Raw genomic sequence first — 19,241 nt, 5'->3', positions numbered from 1 at the left:
GCGTTAGGGAACTCGGTAGCCAGTCATAAAAATAACTTTCTGCGTCTTTCCTTTTTTTCCCCCCTTTAATTGAGCATTAAGTGCAAATTTCATCCACGGGAGCCACCATCGTATGCCGTGCAGTCCTCTGCAGATGGACTTTTCAGCTGGTTTCGATTAAATACTGGCCAAGAATTATTCTACAATTATTAATTCAACAATAACAATTGCTGTTCCATATAAAGCTTAGCTAGGAGGGCTGCTTGGTTGACTTCTCCATCTGGCCGCAGTCCTAGATCTGCCTGCTATCTCTCCTTCAAACGTTAAATGCTCCTGCCTCTATTTAGTCTCTGGATGCAGGCAAGGATCAGGGCAACCAGTTGAGACGCCCAGATAATAAGCTGATGTGAAAATAATTATCAGTACAATCGCATGACACGTTGAATAGAATGACGCCTAATGTCTTTTGAACCAGATTTCTATAGTTCTGGAAACACCGTGGTATGGTTTTGTTATATCAATAAATAAGAGATTTTTCTTTCTTTCTTTTGCTTGGAGATAATCCTATCTCTTCCAGCCTATTGCACAGGGCTCTACCTTTCCTTCCTTCCTTCCTTCCTTCCTTCCTTCCTTCCTTCCTTCCTTCCTTCCTTCCTTCCTTCCTTCCTTCCTTCCTTCCTTCCTCTATCTATCTATCTATCTATCTATCTATCTATCTATCTATCTATCTATCTATCTATCTATCTATCTATCTATCTATCTATCTATCTATCTATCTACCTACCTACCTACCTACCTACCTACCTACCTACCTACCTATCATCCATGTCTACCTACCTACCTACCTACCTACCTACCTACCTACCTACCTACCTACCTACCTACCTACCTACCATCTTTGTCTGTCTATGTGTCTGTCTGTCTATCTGTCTATCTGTCTGTCTGTCTATCTGTCTGTCTGTCTATCTATCTATCTATCTATCTATCTATCTATCTATCTATCTATCTATCTATCTATCTATCTATCTATCTATCATCTATCTACCTACCTACCTACCTACCTACCTACCTACCTACCTATCATCCATGTCTGTCTGCCTACCTACCTACCTACCTACCTACCTACCATCTTTGTCTGTCTGTATCTGTCTGTCTGTCTGTCTATCTATCATCTATCTATCATTATCTATTTATCCTTTTATCATCCATCCATAGCTGTGTGTGTGTCTATCTGTCTGTCTAGCTCGCATTATCATTTATCTATCCTCTATCATCCATCCATCTATCCATCCATCCATTCATTCATCTAGCCATATCTGTCTGTCTGTCTGTCATCTATCTATCTATCTATCTATCTATCTATCTATCTATCTATCCATCCATCCATCCATCCATCCATCCATCCATCCATCCATATCTGTCTGTGTGTCTGTCTGTCTAGCTAGCATTATCATCTATCCTCTATCATCCATCCATCCATCCATCCATCCATCCATCCATCCATCCATCCATCCATTTATCCATATCTGTCTGTCTGTCTGTCTATCATCCATCCATCCATCCATCTATCTATCTATCTATCCATCCATCCATCCATCCATCCATCCATCCATCCATCCATCCATCCATCTATTATCTTGTGCATTATTTGTGATTAAATACCTGCACTTCAGTGGCCAGAGTAAGAGATCTATTTTGCACCCAGCCAGAAGCAGAATATAGAGATACTGTTGCTAATAAACAAACTTCCAGCCAACGGGAAACAGCTAGAGTCGGCTACCGACTTCAAGGACATCCATTCTCCACAAGATCATATGAGAACTTTGGACTTTTCTTCTCAAACCTCCACCAAAGGGGGTGGCAGGAAATGTCCCATCTAGTGTAAAAACCTGAGTTCCCTAAATATGTAAAAAAAGAAAAGAAAAGAAAGAAAGCTGTGTGGTATTTCGGATCCAAAGGCCAAATGATGCTTCAGAGTTTATGGGGCCATGAAGAAAACACCAGTCTGCTATTCCATAAAGTAAATGTATCTTTCCTGGAGATCATGCCAAGTGGAGTTGCCTTGCAAAGCTGCAGGCAGATGCTATGTGAACTGGTGTGTGTGTCTTTGTACCCCTTAGACTCTGAAGCAGCTTCCTGCTGTTGTGTCTCGTCCGATCTCACCGCAGCCGGGGCCTTTTTATCTGCTTCCGAACATGGAGGAATGTCCTAGTATGCTTCCCGGCCCCAGCCCTGGCTCCATGCCCAGACAGGCTGAGGAGGGAGAAGTACCTCCAGCCCCCAGCTCTGGCTCCATGCCCAGGCAAACGGAGCACCTAGACCCCTCCCCCTCCTCCACAGCATGTGAGCCTGAGGGAGGTCAATTGCCAACAGCTGCAGACTGGAGTGACCCTCGTGTCAGAAGACTGGATAGGCGGAGGCAACAGAAGGAAGGGAGGGGCAGGCCTGGATAAGTGCTGAGTCATGGAGCCACACCCCATGGCCTATATAAAGGATCTGCTTTCTGGCATTCTCTGAGTCAGGCAAAGTCTAAACATATCTTGCTGAAGTCACTTTCTGGTCTCCTGCCTGCCTTGAGAACTTTGCTAGGACTTTGGCAGAGCTGCAGAGGCATGCCTGATTCGGATTTCCCTGACCCGGCCCTTAGCGGAGGAGTGGGACACGACACCTGCCTTTGAATCTCAAAGTGCCGCACAACCCACTGGGGGTGGGCAAAACTGGCTGAGGAATTCTGGGACTTGAAGTCCACAAGTCTTAAAGTTGCCAAGGTTGGAGACCCCTGCACTAAAGGCTTATCTTGAGACACTACCAAAGATTAGCGAGGAGATTCTATCACCGAAGAAGGACAAGTCAAATGGAAACCAACCAACCAATTGAGTGCCCACAGCTTTCCACATGATGTCCTATGCTTATTTTCCCGGTCCATTACTGGCTAAGTACATGGTCAACAGCAATTTAAAATGCTAGCGGTACACATTATCTTTAGAGCAAAGCGAACAAAGCAAAATTGCATTTGCGGTTCGAGGATTCAACTGCAAAGCATCCATGCACAAGGAGAAAGTCAGAAGTTTGCGCTCAAACAAGGAGGGAACAGTGGAAAAACTTTGGTTGGAAAAGAACAGAGTTTGATAGCACACAAACAAATTTCTTGGAGCCCTGGGTGAAGCTGGTTTAAGTTTGTCAGGGAGGACTTCAACTCCCAGAATTCCCCCAGCAAGCAAATGGGAATTGAAGTCCACCTATCTTCACGTTCCTAAGGTTGAGAAACATTGATCTAGAATGAACAGGGATGGGAGTTACAGTCCGTATGTCTTAAGATCGCCAAGTCCTAAAAATATTGGTTGTAATGTATATTGCTTCTCTTCATTACAGAGGCAAGGTATAGTAGTTTTGGAGCCTCTACTAATAATTGGAGGGAATGAGTTAGCTACCACTGGATACCCCTCCCTCCAGGGATGGGCTGCTGGGGGTTCGCAGGGGTTTGGGAGAACCTCTAGCTAAGATTCTGTGCAGTTCCGAGAACCCCCAAATCCCACTCCTGGCTGGCCCAACCAACTCGCCCCTCCCCTCCCAGGAATTCCCACGCGGCCTGTTTTGGATGCAGGTAAGTGCAGAGTGCATGTGGAGGCTTGGCGAGGGTGAAAAACAGGCCTACCAGAAGTTCGGGTAAGGGCCTCTGGAGCTTGGGGAGGCTGTTTTCGCCCTCCCGGAGGCTTGAGGAAAAACCTCTGGAGCCCAGGGAAGGCAAAAATGCCTCCCTCACCATAGTGCAGGAGGCTGACTAGGCCACGCCCTCCATGGCCACGCCCACCCAGCAACTGGGCAGAGAACCCCTTGCTAAAATTTTTGAAGCCCACCCCTGCCTCCCTCCTGTATTCCATAATTACCAGAAGCCAAGAGAAACGTCATGCAAGGACCATATATTTTGCAAGCCCCTAGACTTCCAATAAGATTCAACAGTTTTGGACTGGATGCCCAAACAGGTTGGCCAAGAATCCTAGCCAAGAATCCTGGCTTGGAGGATCCCAGTGTTACACTGGGGGCCACAAGAATCACTTGAAGAATGTTTATTGCTTTTGCTAGATCTCATCACAACAATGTAGCATTAAACTTCAGCTGAACCCTGGCCTGACTGAGTGTCTTGGGTTTGGGGGACGACCTAGTTCTAGGGTGATGTCAACTTTGGTCTTGGATGGGGTGGCACGGCAGATTCAGTGTGCAATTTGGGAGTCTTCCTGGACTCACAACTGCACAAGGAGAAGATGGCAAACATGATTAGGAGGATCTTTGAACAGAAGGCACCAGTTACACCTGTTCCAAGTTTTAGAAGGTTCTGCTCAGTCCTTCATGTCCTAGTCACCTCCAGGTTGGATTATTATAATGTGCTCTATATGGGGCTGCCCTTGAAGAGTATCCAGAAGCTTCAACTGATGCAGGATGCAGCGATGTAGGAAGTTCTGGGTGCTTCCAGAACAGCCTAGGTTACATTTCTGTTCCACAAACTGTATTGAATGCCAGCTTGCTTCTGTATTCAATTCAAGAGGTCGGTTTTAACCTTGAAAGTTCTTCATGTCCTGTGCCGAGTTATTCCCCAACTGCATCTGCCCATCCCATCTAGTCTGGTAGAGAAGGTATGGTTTGGGTCCCATCAATTAGGAACTTATACTTGGTGGGTTCTAAGAGATGGGCTTTCTTTGCTGTGGCACCCACATTATGGAACATTTTCCTCTGCCACAAAGTGGCAGATTCTGTTCCAGATATTCCAGAAGTCCTTCCAAACTTGGCTATGTCATCAAGCCTGTGGGCCAGTGGTGAAATCCTACCGGTTCTGTCTGGTTCGCACGAACCAGTAGTGACGGTGGCGCGTGGTTCGGCAAACTGGTAGCAGCAGCAGCACAAGGCTCCGCCCATCTGCCCAGACATCCTTACTTCCTGGTTTTAACCAGGAAGTAACCCATTGTTGTGTCTTGCCCGCTCTCACAGCAGCCGGGGCCTTCTTATCTGCTCCCGAACACGGAGGAATGTATGCCTCCCATTCCCAGTCCTGGCTCCATGCCCAGACAAGCTGAAGAGGAGGGGGCACCTCCCGGTCCCAGCCCTGGCTCCATGCCCAAGCAGGCTGCAGAGGAGGGAGCACCCCCCGGCCCCAGCCCTGGCTCCATGCCCAGGCAAACGGAGCAGCTAGACCCCTCCCACTCCTCCACAGCATGTGAGCCTGAGGAAGGTTTATTTCCAACAGCTGCTGATTGGAGTGACCCTCGCATCAGAAGACTGGATAGGCGGAGGCAACAGAAGGAAGGGAGGGGCAGGCCTTAATGAGTGCTGAGTCATGGAGCCACACCCCATGGCCTATATAAAGGATCTGCTTTCTGGCAGTCTCTGAGTCAGGCAAAGTCGAACTTATCTTGCTGAAGTCACTTTCTGGTCTCCTGCCTGCTCTGAGGACTTTGCTAGGACTTTGGGCAGAGCTGCAGAGGCAAGCCTGATTCGGATTTCCCTGACCCGGCCGTCAGCGGAGGAGTGGGACACGACACCCATTTTGGAACCTTTGCGCATGTGCAGAAGGCTTTGCACATGCGCAGAGGGTAAAAAATCAAATGTGACGATGGCACGGGCACTTCCGAACTGGTAGGGAAGGTAAAGTAGATTTCACCCCTGCTGTGGGTTTCGACATGTTAAGACGGCTCCACCATTGTGGTTAATATTTACTCTCTCCTGTGGCGGAGAGAGTATGGTTCTTTTTAATAATTTTGTATCTACATTAATTGCTTTGTTTTAAGGGTTGCGCGCCGCCCAAAGTCACTTCGTATGAAATGGAGAGCCATTTAATTTGCTCACTAACTAACTAAATAAATGTGAACTGTGCAGGGGTGAGTCCAGTATAATTGAATACAATAAAGCATTCCTTTGAAAAAAACAACAACAAATGTTTCTAAAAGGTCAAAGAAGAAAAAAAAAAAAAGGAAAGGAAAAGAAAGCCACTGGCACTGCACTTCTAAGCAGACATGTTAGACCTGGATAAACCTCACGCACATATGCCGAGCTCTTTGTGTATAACAAAAAGACTGTTCCAAATACGGCAGTGTTTATCCAAGGACAAAGTGGATTAAACTAGACCCATGACGGGAGAAGAGGATAATCCCAATTCCATCAATTTTGCTCATAAAGACTGAAAACTCGAGGAACAATTATAGAACGGCCTACTGCTTAGTGCCGTGGAACATATTTCGTGCTGCCTGGGATTCCAAATGAAATCCGGGTCTTAAGAAAAGTCTCAGCTCGGAGAGGAGACGGTAAAACATCGCATTTACGGAGGACCAAAAAGAAAAAAGAAAAAAAAAATCCGAGCTGAAATGGATCAAAGGAACAATTCCGTTCAGGCTAAACTTTAAAGTTCTCCACCAAAGTTTGCCTTTGCTTATTGCACTACTGGGGGTGTTTGGGGGGTTAAGCCAATTATTTCTGCAAACACCACTCCCCTAATTTGTAATGGGCCCCCAAAGAAATGCGGTAGTAGCCGTGCAATTCTTATGCAACCAATCCAGAGAAATTGTAACGGCATCTACTGACTGAAATGGCATCTACTTAATCCAGCTTCTGACTTCCCACAAATGCACAATCAGATTGTGCTGACCTAATTCCCCAAGCATGGCAAACCCTCTGTAGTTGAAGCAATGATTCCTTTATTAGAAGCGCCAGCAGCCCCGGCAAAAAGTTTCTCTCTCACTGCAGGTTAACAAGTTTGTCCGGCAGGGGAGATGAATAGTTGTCTGCCACATCTATTCATCTCCACCCCCTGCCTTTTATCCCCAGAACTAGGTGAGGCTTGGCTACCAGCAGTGGCTCTTCCTTCCCAAGGACCTGCCCATAGATTTCCACCGCTCTCCTCTCCACTGCCTTCTGCGCCTCTGTGCCTCAGGCACTGGACCCAGCTGTTCCTCCTCTTCCTCATCAGCCACCTCCAGACCTGGGAGCTGTTGACTCTCCATCTGAGGGCTGATGGATGGCCCAGTCTCTGCCTCTGTCTCTATCTATGACCGCTCCATTCCCTCTTCCCCCTCGGAGCTCCCAGGTTGCCTTGATGCTGACCCTGACTCCCACACCTCTTCCTCATTTGATCTGGCTGCTGGAGGGGCCGGCCACCAACAGGCCACAACACTGATACTTCTAAACCAAAATGAGGACTTCTTTGGACAACAAGTTTTTCCTTTTGTCTTCTCTACAACAACCAATATATTTCTATACTGTCATCATTTCTCTCCTCCCCCAGTCTTCCAAAGCAGTTTGAAACCAGCCGGTAACTATCTTCATGTTCCTTCTTCTAAACTTTGAGAAGCAACTGAACTTCTAGGAAAGGAAGAAGCTAGGACGGAGTCCAGACCTTCCTTGGGTCTCGCAGGACAAAGTGCAAAACTTTGCTGCAATGCCAAACAGTCTGCATTAACCAGTAATTAAGTCAGGTCTCAGATGACGTCATGTGATCAAGCTAATTTTGAATGGATGGACAGATTTCAAGTGGAAGTGGCCAAAGATAGCCTGCCTTTGAACTATTCCTTCATCTGCTACAGCAGTGTTTCCCCAATAATGGCCGTTATAAGATGTGTGGACTTCAACTCCCAGAATTCCTCGGCTATCTTGAGTGATTCAGATCATGCTAGCTGGGGAATTCTGGGAGTTGAAGTTCACGCACCTGAAACTCGCCACATTGTCCTACAATGTTGCCCTTTGACAGTGGTGCCCTGTCAAACCAACAGACTCCGCTATAAGTTCCTAAGCCAACAAGGTGAGGTTTGCACAATTCCATGTACAATGAAAGAAAATCAGTTGATTTCAGAGCTCCAAATAAACTTTTACCACTCAGAAGAAGACCCCATTTTTAACCTCATTCCAGGTTGCCTTTTTTGGACCTGCTAAATTATCCCTCTAGAGGCTGAGCTCTGTCCCTTCATGAAAAAAAAGGACTGATAATTAATTATACGGTGTTTCTTTCAACATGCTAGAGTTTGGTTCTTTGCTGGACCTTCCCCATTACTATTGTATTTCTCACTCCCTGACCTTTGCTGGGATAATTGCCAAAATCGCAAACACATACAGAGCAAGAGAGAGAGAAAGAGACAGGGGGAGGGAGAGAGAAAGAAAGAGAGAGAATGTGTGTATGAGAGAGAAGGAGACAGAGAAAGACAGAGACAGAGAGAGAGAGAAAGAGAGTGATGGAAAGTTTGTGTGTAAGTGTGAGCAAGAAAGAGACAAGAGAAGCAGAGAGAGAGGGAGAGAGAGAAAGAGAGAGGGAGAGAGAGAGAGAAAGAGAGAGGGAGAGAGAGAGAGAGAGAGAGAAATGTGTTGGTGTGAGAGAAAGAGACAAGAGAGGCAGAGAGAGAGGGAGAGAGAGAGAGAGGGAGAGAGAGAAAGAGAGAGGGAGAGAGAGAGAGAAAGAGAGGGAGAGAGAGAGAGAGAGAAAGAGAGAAATGTGTCGGTGTGAAAGAAAGAGACAAGAGAGGCAGAGAGAGAGAGAGGGAGAGAAAGAGAGAGGGAGAGAGAGAAAGAAAGAAATGTGTGGGTATGAGAGAAAGAGACGAGAGCGAGCGAGCGAGAGAGATGGTAAGAGTGTGTGTATGAGAGAGAAAGAGGAGAGAGAGAGAGGAAGAGGGAAAGAGAAATGTGTGAGTAGGTGTGAAAGAGAGAGAAATGAGAAAGAGACTAGAGAGAGAGAGAGAGAGATACAGAAAGAGTGTGTGTATAAGAGAGAAAGAGGAGAGAGAGGGGGGAGAGGGAAAGAGAAATGTGTGTATGTGTGAGAGAGAGAAGAGAGAAGAGAGAAAGAGATGAGAGGGAGGGAGGGAGAAGGAGAGAAGAGAGAGAGAAAGAGTGAGGCACAGAATTCAATACATTGCAATTTTCTTGAAAGGGGATCTATGAAGGAACGAGCGTGCTCCGAGTGTCAGGGATGATACAAATCAAAGACAAAAGGGTCACGAGGAGAAAAGCATCTGACAAAATTAAAAGCAAGCGGACAAAAACCCACAGAGAGGGACCGAAAAGGTTAGCACGGGCAGCAACGAACAGCACAGCACACAGAGGGATGTCTCATATTTTAAATGCTGTTAGGACATGTGAGCTCTATCAAGCATTAGCCACCGTCTTGCGAAGCAGAAATCAAAGTGTTACATGCACCAAGCGGATGGCCGTAAAATGAGCTATGCAGCAAAAACACGGTAGCTCTCCAAGCATCGCCAAGAGAATTGTAGAAAAAGAAAACCCGATGCATTTTACAGTCTCGACATGGTGAATATAAGTTCCGGCTGCGATGCGCGAGACCCAAAAAAGGCATCGATTAGCCATATCCTCGGTGACAGCCGCTTGGCAGAGGACGTTTATGTCATCGAAGGATATACAGGTAGTCCTCGACTTACGACCACAATTAAGCTCCGAATCTCCGCTGCTAAGTGAGACAATCGTTCAGGGAGTTTTTTGCTCCGCATGATGCCCTTTTCCTGCCACAGTTGCTAAGTTAGTGACACGATTGTTACGTGAATCTGGTTTCTCCATTGACTTGGCTCATCAGAAGATTGCAAAAGGGGGATCACGTGACACACACCCCTCCCCGGGGAACACCGCGACGGTCATCAATAGGATTCCATTGCCGAGCGGACTGAATTTTGATCGCGTGACCATGGGGAGGCTGGCAATGGACGTCAGTGTGAAAATCGGTCGTAAGTCAACGTGAAAAGGGAAGGTGTGGAAACTGTCCCTTTGAAAACAGCCAGTCAACGGGCCGCTGTAAGTCGAGGACTACGTGCATTCGGAAGAAAACTTTGGAGAGCGATCGGACGACGTCCCAGAGAAATGTATATGCACCATGGTTCTCTCCCAACCAACCATAAAATGCAAAAAGGATGACGGGTGTAGAAGAAGAATACAAAAGAAACCAAAACCAACCTTGGAGAAATATCACATCCTTGCTGCATAAAGGCACCCAGGGAAAACCAAAGGCTGTTAAATATTCCAAATTCATTGGGCGGATCTGGTGGGCTTTGAGGGTCCCGTGGTTCTTCCTGGTTGTCTTCCAAATGCCACTCGTAAGGACTGAATCGGCTGACTAGAAAGAGAACTACGCTGACGCCAATGTACGCAAAGACTATACACATCCAAATTTCATAGGCCAAAGGATCCAGAAAGGAGAAGACCCCCGGTTTAGATTTCTGGGGCTTCTTGATCATGATAGAAATGCCCAAGCTCATAAAAGGTTTGGAAAAATCTATGACTTCTTCTCGGACCAGGGTTATGGTCAGTGGGGCAACAGCTATATCTGCTCTCTGGAAAGACAGAACACAGACATAAAAAAGAAGAAGAGAAAATTACAGCAAGATATTTTTCTTTTAACACAACAACAGCCCTCACCTCTCTGATAATGGGATTCCTCTGATAATGGGAAGCTGCTCTGGCTAGGTTGACCATCTGCGGTTCCTTATGCTTCCTACTTTTGGAGGAGACCCAAGTACTCTACGTGTCTCTGACAGATTTGCACGCAGTATGTTCTACTCTAGTGATAGACTGGCCAGACCAAAGATCTAAGTGTTGTGGCCCGCCAGCAGCCAGCAACGCTGGCAGCAGATTTGGACAGTGAAAAGGTTGGGGAGGAACATGGGCCAGTCCTGGAGTCTGGGGAAGGCTCTGATGAGGGCTCTGCAGTTGGAGGCAGAGAGGGAACCAGGGATGTATGCCAGTTATCAGCTGCCTTTGGAGTCAGACATCAGTGAGGCAGAGGAACAGCTGGAGCCTGTTCCCAGTGTGTGCATGCACAGAGTTGACAGACAAAGGGAACAGCTAAAGAACAAAGGTCGACTTGGGAGTAAGGCCACAGATGGACAAATGAAGGGCCCCTCCTATAGGGAATAGAAGAGCAGCAAAAGGGGAGGGGTGTTTGCAGGAGACAATTAGTTCATTCTTGCATTCTTGCCAAGTATTGCGGCATCTGAAAGATATCGGCCTGGCCGCTCTCCGAGCCTGATAAAGGTTGGTAATTGTGAACTATTTTGAAAGATTGTGAGAGAGGAAATACTGGAGTGGAATTCACTATAAATTAAATAAAAGGGGTTTATTGGGATGAGGACTCGGCTTCGTGCTGCTGGGGAAGCCTAGGTCAGAACACTGAGAAGCAGGAGGAGAAGACGTGGCCACGTTCCTGCCCTTCGTTGTATGCTTCCCAAATGTGGCTGGCTTGGTCATTTTTTTTTTAGAGACCAACAATTCCAGAGGGTTGGAGGAGTCCTTAGCTTCATCCAATAACGCTCTTCTCGTGGTCTCAGTTTGAGCCCACTGCAGAAGAATGAAGATGGGGGGAGGACTTGACCTTAAAATCACCTAGGGCTGAAAATAAGCAGTTTTAGGAAGTAGAAGTATCAGTGGAGGCTGCATAACCTTGGAGAGATGTTGTGTAACTGAGAAAGCCAGCTCCACCAATTCCCTTTGTCATACTGTAACAATAAATTGATGTTATTTATTTATGACATTTATATAGCCACCCATCTCATGCTCGTGACTCTCTGGGTGATGCACACAGAGGTGAAATTCACATACTGTAGCAAACCGGTTTGCCCAGCACTGGAAATGTGAGCGCACGCCATCCGTGCATATGCACAGCATCACAAAAAATGGCAATTTGCTCATGCGCGCCGTCCGCAAATGCATACGGCATCAAAAACACAACAATATAGGGCAGGATTGCGCCTGGGCCCACCCGCAGGTCCCCACTACCGGTTTGTCCGAACCGGTCTGAACCGGCTGAATGCCACCTCTGGATGCACACAAATAAAAAACCCAGAGCCAAGCAACCAACATAACTTAAACACATCCATACATATCCAAAATAGCTCCCAGGGAAAATCTAGGGAAATTCTAATTCTGGCTGTGAGTGAAGTAGAAAGTTAAAAAAAAAATGTTATTCTCTCAGGATCTGAGTATTAATAATATGGATTCAATTCATGTCTGCTGGCTATGTGGCTTGGCGGTAGCTTGTTTTACAGAGCTGTCAAATCTAGGACAGATGAGATGAAAACATGGATTGGGTACCTATTTGACTTGGTTGATTTTGGGTGGACGTGTTACACCAGAAACTGGGGTAGAATGTACTCTGGATCCCAGGAGGCAGGGGCTGCATTCCAGAGGACCAAGAGACAACCAAGTTTAAATAATTTGGTTGGAGGAAGAGAGTTAAGGCAGCTCCTACCTAGAAAATGTTCACCTCAGAGCTTTAGTGATATAAATAGTTTGCTTTAGTCTGGCAAGATTCTGTCTACAGGTGAGCAACAATACAGGAACCTTGATTAGAAGAATCTTGGTATGTCTTCCTTGATTTTTTGACCCCAATAGAAGCCGGGTTTCTTCAGATCTGTTACTCGATATTTGCTAGCAGAACTGGTGTCAATCATTTTTCTACACAAGGCATGTCAGAGGGAAGGTATTGGGAGAAATACCCCAATCCTTGCTTTTAACTTTAGTGGTACGTTTCTAAGTTCTGGAGAGGAAGCCCAAGTGCATTGCCAATGAACCGTATATTAGTCTGATCAAAATGTTTCATCTTCAAAACGTATTGTATTGAGCTTATTATGAAGGCATTGCCTTCCTTCTTTCCAGGGAATTTCTATATGGCATTCACTCATCTTTTGCTGGGATGGGGCAACGGAATTCTTGGGCAAAGATTGTGTGTGTTTTGGAATTTAACGCTGAGTAAAACTCCTGATGTATCCAGCTTCCATTTTACCTCAGAAAACATTTCTAGTCCCAATGGCCGAGAAGATAAGAGAGGAACATATCTGAGGAAAAAAAAAGAATAAGAAGGATGTTTTGATGGTGGGTCAACAGATATTATTTTGAGGATCCACCCTGCTACTTCCTTTTTCCCTTTCGAGAACCAGGAAGAAGAGTTGAGGGAATTAGTTGACTGTCTTGAATTAAAAGCCTCAAGAACCTCGTTTGATCGCTTTATAAACCGGTCTGTACTAAACATAAGATCGTATCTATCAGGAGACTCTGGAACAATAGCCCTTACTGATGCCTCAGTTCCCAAAAATTTTGCAGAAACTATGCAAACGTTTTTTTGGCAGGTTTCCACCCCAGGTAATTAGCCCAACTTTCTACAATAGCATCTAAGCAGATGTAAAAATTGGACTTCACTACTTCCTGTTCCGGGACAGTGGTGGGATTCAGCCGGTTCTATCCGGATCATGTGAACCGGTAGTGACAACTGCAGGAGGCTCTGCCTACCCGCCCAGACGTAATGTGCAATTACTGAGATGGCGCTCGCGAGCAAAGTGAACGAGCGCACTCGCGCTCACATTTGTGAAATGGTAGGGAAGGTTAAGTGAATCCTATCTCTGGTTCCGGACATCTTAACCTGCCCTACGTGGACTTTGCAAACTGTGGGTTTTCCTATTTAATGCCTTTTGTTTTTAAGCAAATGGCCATGTCCGAGCAAACATCATGCTTTCCTTTCCTTGGCCATGCCCCAAGGAATTCCCCCAAGGAATGGCCCCCAGTTCAAGAAACGTATGAAAAATCGTTAGCTTAGTTTAAAGCATCAGGTTTTCTGCCCAGTTCAGCAAAACTTGGCAAGGCTACTTATAAGCGTTTGGCAGTTTTCTTGTCCCCATAGAGAAAGAGGGAGAGAAAGAGAGAGAGGAGTGTACTCATGCTTGGGCTCTAAGTAAGGCATTCCAGAATCAGCCTTCTGAGTTGGACTGATCTCAAAAGAAGTCATGAGAGTTTGGGCCAGAGCCAAATCACTCTATGAAACTTTGGCATTTGTACAAAAGTTTAGTTAGCGATAAACCCTTCCTTCTCCATTCACAGGTTACATCTGCTGCAGATCAAAATATCTCAGACGATATCACGAGTTGGATCATAAGAGTAGCATGCACTTTGCTATCTTCCAAGGAAGATTAAAAGGGACCGGTACCAACAGGCGATTGAAGCTTTCAAAACTTGAAGATAAGATTTCAATCTGGCTGCATTTAATTTTTGAATGACTCTAAAACTTAGTGGGGAAAAGACTTCAATGGTGCCGTTGCAGAAACAAAACTGAACTTTGTTTGAACTGTTTAATTGAAAAATGATTAGCTACTGTTCCACCATTAAAGCTGATCCCAGCCAGACCATGGAACAATTCAAGGAAGTAGTGTAAGATCAGAGGATGTGGAGAAAGCTGGCCAATAGTTGGACATGACTAATGGATAACATTATCAGCAGCAGCAGCTACAATTCCTTATCCGAATATTTAGCAATTTTGCCATTTATTTAGCAATCAGAAATTATAAGCTGGTGGCAATTTGAAGAAGAGTCCCAGGGAGCCACACACTAAACTCTCAGGAGGCACTTCGAGTTCTACACACCTTTGTGTTGTTATGACCTTTCCTTGAATGGATGACTGTAGCAAATGGAAGGAGTCCCAGTTGGAACTGAATGGGCATTAAAAAAATAAATGGACACAATGAATTCATTCTCAACAGTTGAATTCATTTCCATCAAGTTATTTCATTTACATAATTGCGGTCAATCATCTGGATGGCTTCAAATATAACAGGCTTTGGTTTGGGGAATTGCCAGTTAGCTGGAAGGAGGGGCCAAGCAAGGATCTAGCTTGGAGTCCTTGCACAGCTGCAAGCAGCATAAACTTGACCTCTCCCCAAATCCATGAAGTCTTATCGGGTCATGACCACGGGAAGGCAAACAGTCTTGGGAGGTTGTTGTAACATAGATTATAAACAGTAAAATGATGGAGGGCATAAAACTGAGGTCTCACTGAAGACCAAAGCCAGCCATATCTCCCCATATCTCGTGTTCTTGTAGGCAGCTGAGTCTGGAGGGAGAGACTAAATGAAGGTGGATGAGAAGATACAGTTCAAGAACCAGGGTGTTGCTTTTTTCTGTCCCTATGATGGGGAAAAAGGGGTTATCTATCATAGACAGCAGTGGTGAAATCCTCTGCGGATCGCCACCGGTTCGCTGCCTGCACATACATGTATACGTGTGCATGTGCAACATCTGCCAAAAGCATGCACAATGCACACCAAATGCGTGCTTTATGCGGAAAAAGAAGACTTCACTAAGTAAGTAGAACAGCAAGGGTGGGGAACAGCTGTGCTGCGTGATTTAGCTTTGCTAGAAAGCAGGAGTTCCTGCTTTCTAGCGAATATAAACCATGCAGCACAGCTGATCGTTGGAAATACCTATCCGCCCGGACCGGTAGCTTTTTAACTGGGTGAACCAGTAGCTTTCTTTTACTACTAGTTCAGCCGAACTGGTAGTTTTTATCACTAACGATTTGCCCAAACCGGAGCAAACTGGTAGCATTTCACCCCTGATATACAGATAACTAAGCCCCCCACCCTATTTTATTTATGTATTTATTTGATGGCTTTGAATCAGTCTTGATTCTGGGGGACTGCTTGGATAAGTCTTTGCAGTTTTCTAGGCAAGAAATTCAGAAGTCTGCCCTTGTCTACTTCCTAGGGCTGAAAGAGAGGGACTGGTCCAAGGAGGAACCCAGCTGACTTTCATGACTAAGGTGAGACGAGAACTCACCATCTCCTGGTGATTGGCTTAAAGTCATCCAACAATTTTCATGCCCACAGTGAGACTAGACCTCTTAGTTTCCTGGTGATTGGCCTAAAGTCACCCAACCAATTTTCATGCCCACAGTGAGACTAGAACTCACAACTTCCTGAAGATTGGCCCAAAGTCCCCAAGCTGGCTTTCATGCCTAAGGCGGGACTAGAACTCACTGGCTCCTGGTTTCTAGCCTGGTGCCTTAACCATTAAACCAGACTGGCTCTGTAGCCTATCGAATCTTGCTGTATCCCTAGGTACAGTGAAATGTATTTGGTTGCAACACGGCTTTGCTAAAGGGTACATCAATGGAATTTAAATCACACCCTTCCTGTTGGATGAAGTCAATGTTAACAACAACAACCAATTAAACCAAAGTGCCTCTGCTGAATTTAGCTTGTTAGAGTATCGGGGTGTGAAGTTTAGTTTAGCTTTCCTCTATGCCGTGAATATTTTTTGCAAGCTACTGCATATCAAAGTAATGCAAATTACTCATGGAAGGGGAGGGAAAAGGAATTGAAAATCTTTCACTTCTGCTAAAGAAAAAAAGCTCTCTGTTTTATTATTAGAGGAACTACATTTGTATGACCAAACTTAACACTAAAAATAATTAAATATTCTACAAATAGATCTACCTTGGGCAGGCCTAACACTAATCGTAGTAATAATTTATTGCGTTTATATGCTGCCTGGCTCCGAGTGATTCTGGGTAGTTAGGAATGAATGAACAGAGAAGATGTTCTATTAAATACTTTCATTGAGCAACAATCTCTTCTTGTTGATCGTACATCTGAATAAAGATACACAGGATCAGCTGTGCTTTGCAGTGTAAAGTCTACTAGATAAAATAGGACTTCTTTCTTAGTCAACACAGATACAAGATCTGTTAGGATATTAAATTTAGTAGCTGGAACAGTAAAGTGTACAATGGGACAGAAGACACAGTTGTTGTTGATTGATTGGAGAGTGCTGGCTCCTGCATGAGGCAATCTATGCTATGATTGGTTGCTATAGGTTAGGGGTCTGCAACCATAAACACTCAAAGAGCCATTTGGACCTGTTTCCCACAGAAAAGAAAACACCGGGAGCCACAAAACCCTTCCCGTGCCTGACTATTTCTTGAGTGTCCACAAAACAGTTGAATTAAACATTCTGTTTTCTTCTGAAACTTTTCTTTTCTTGGATTTATCCATGGTTGGCCTCTACCGGGGGTTGAAAAGGTCAATAAATTGCGTGCCGGCAGGTGTCGCACATTGGCGGTTGTGATGCATATTTTGAGTGACAGGGAGCCGCAGCAGAGGGGTGAAAGAGCCACAGGCGGCTCCAGAGCTGCAGGTTGCTGACTCCTGCTATAGGTGTAAAGAGGGAATTTCCCTTTTTCCCCACCTTTTTTCTTCTGGGTGCTCTGCATGCTGTTTGTGATTTACCTCACTGTGATTTACCTCCTGACTATCTCGCCTGCTGAAAATAGGAATCTTAAATATATTGATTTAATATGAAACTACAAGCTTCGCGTCAGTCTCTCTGACTTCATTCGGACAGTGCTGCGCAGTTGCCTGACACAGATCCAAAATAAAACCATTTTCCGGGAATGCCGGAAAAATATGGAGGTGGCCTGAAAAAATATGGTGTCACAGGCCATGACAGAATTTAAGGCCAAGCTCTTTACATGGGGAAAGGCCGAGAGCCTGCAATGCGACTGTGGTGAAACAGAAAATGTTAGGATATTGAATTTAGTAGCTGGAACAGTAAAGAACACACTGCTGTAGCTGGTTAGTTAAAGAGGGCTGACTCATGCATGAGGCAAGCTACACTATGATTGGCTGCTGTGGGGGTAAAAGGGGAGTTTCCCTTTTTCCCCGCCTTTTTCTTCTGTGGCGCTCTGTATGTTGTTTGATTTACCTCACGGCGTTCCTGTATTCTTGACTAACTGGTCTGCTTCAAATACGAATGTTAAATATACTGATTTATATAAAAGTCCAAGTTTTGCGTCAGTGTCTCCGGCTTCATTTGGACACCTGCTGCGCAATTCCTCGACAAGATCAGATTGCATGCCTGTTCTAGAGCACTCTGCAGACTTTTTCAAAGGCTGTGATGATTGAACGACAGTCTGTGAAGAGACACAGCTTCCTGATGCGTACACCGAAACAATCTGAATGGTGACATTCAGTATGGAGAGGAATTGCTTTTTCACACTGAGCGAGAACATTTACCTCACAAAGACACCAGGTGTCTTACAAATCCTTGCTGGGAGTGATCAAGCTCATATCACTCACCCACAATTTACTATGTCATGTTCTTTGAGGTTAAAAATCGGGCCAAATATTACTCGGCACATTAACCCAAAGCCTAGGATACAGCATTAACTTCTCCTCCAATTATTCTAATTCCTCAAGAGCTCAGATGGCAAGGGAGCATGCCCGATTTTGCTTAACCTAATATCAACAACCTTGTGATGTTAAAGCATCACTTGTGTTCTGTATCCTGCCTTTAGAACAAGCATCTGTTTCTTTCATGTGAGAACCATTTTAAAAATGCTAAGAATATATTTTTCATGACAGAGTTTTCCTGCTTGATACAAATACCTTATATTTTGGCACTGAAAATGCCAGGAGGGGAACCTCAAGCTATGCTATCAAATGCATTTCTGTGGGAAGGGCTGAGCCTTCTCTTGGAAGCCAAAACCAACCCAAAGATGAATAGAAACGCCACAAAGCTGTGGAAAAGTCTGAACAAAGATTCTAAAGAGACCTTATTCTTTTGTCACTCACGCTTAAACAATGCCAAGAGCTCTTTAAGGGGAAGAGAAAACGAAGCACAATTAATAGAGAAGAACATAGAAAGGTGGGATTAAGATACGGCCTTCTCAAAATTCTACATTTCATGTTTCAGCTGCCCACCGATGGCCAACTCCATTCCTTCACCGCCAATGAAACAGTGAGATAGCAGATCACAAAATCTCCTATTCTCACCATTAAAATCTCAGAATGATAAAGGGAGCGGCTACGAAGAGAATTTTCGCTCTCAGAGTTCCTTGAGGGCAGCCATGAAGAGGAAATTCTTGCTAGAATTCCCATCATTTCCTGGGGCAATGACTTCTGACAGGCATTTGAACTCTTCAGGGACACGATTAAACGGTTTTCAGCACACCTGCTTATTTGAGTTGCTTGACACCATTAACTGGTGAACAGTTGAACATCACAGGGCTAAGGACACCCATAAGGATACGTATCATCTCCCTATTTGGACAGCCAACATAGTTTATCTACTTGGATTTTGCTGGATATACTTGTAGGATACTGTACATCTGAGCGGCTTTGCCGAGGATGAGAGATGGAGAGGAGATCCGCTTAACTTTGGTGATACATTCATAAGGCAAATGAGTAGCAGAACCACAACATGTAACGACTTACCCCATACACCAGCTCACCCACCATACCATTCCACATTTTAGTCTCAGGGTCTTTTGCTCCATACTTCCCATCAGGAACAATGGACAGGACATATTTAATCCCGACGTGTTTCGCAATTTCGTAAGCGAGGTCAACACAATAGCCTTCGTATTTCTCATTCCCTTCCTTCTGGTCAGGAGACTGCTTGCGCATCACGTAGGGTGCTTCCTGGAAAATGATACCAGGAGAAAATAAGCTAGAAGGAGG

At 45.2% G+C, this 19,241-nt stretch overlaps 1 protein-coding gene across 1 annotated transcript in view; it reads right to left on the bottom strand.

The window, feature by feature from the left end:
* The window catches only part of GRIA3 (glutamate ionotropic receptor AMPA type subunit 3), a 179,486-nt gene that overhangs the window by 52,337 nt on the left and 107,908 nt on the right, over window positions 1-19,241 (bottom strand). Inside the window, exons 10-11 of the mRNA XM_058154573.1 lie at window positions 18,996-19,202; window positions 9,916-10,292 (exon numbers count right to left, since the gene is read on the bottom strand). Of these exons, the coding sequence (XP_058010556.1) occupies window positions 9,916-10,292; window positions 18,996-19,202 (584 nt within the window). The remainder of the gene's footprint in view (window positions 1-9,915; window positions 10,293-18,995; window positions 19,203-19,241) is intronic.

The sequence above is a fragment of the Ahaetulla prasina genome, chromosome 11, assembly GCF_028640845.1.
Source record: "Ahaetulla prasina isolate Xishuangbanna chromosome 11, ASM2864084v1, whole genome shotgun sequence".
Classification (NCBI taxonomy): domain Eukaryota; kingdom Metazoa; phylum Chordata; class Lepidosauria; order Squamata; family Colubridae; genus Ahaetulla; species Ahaetulla prasina.
The sequence above is the reverse complement of the archived record's forward strand: the minus strand, read 5'-3'. Positions and strand labels throughout refer to the sequence as shown.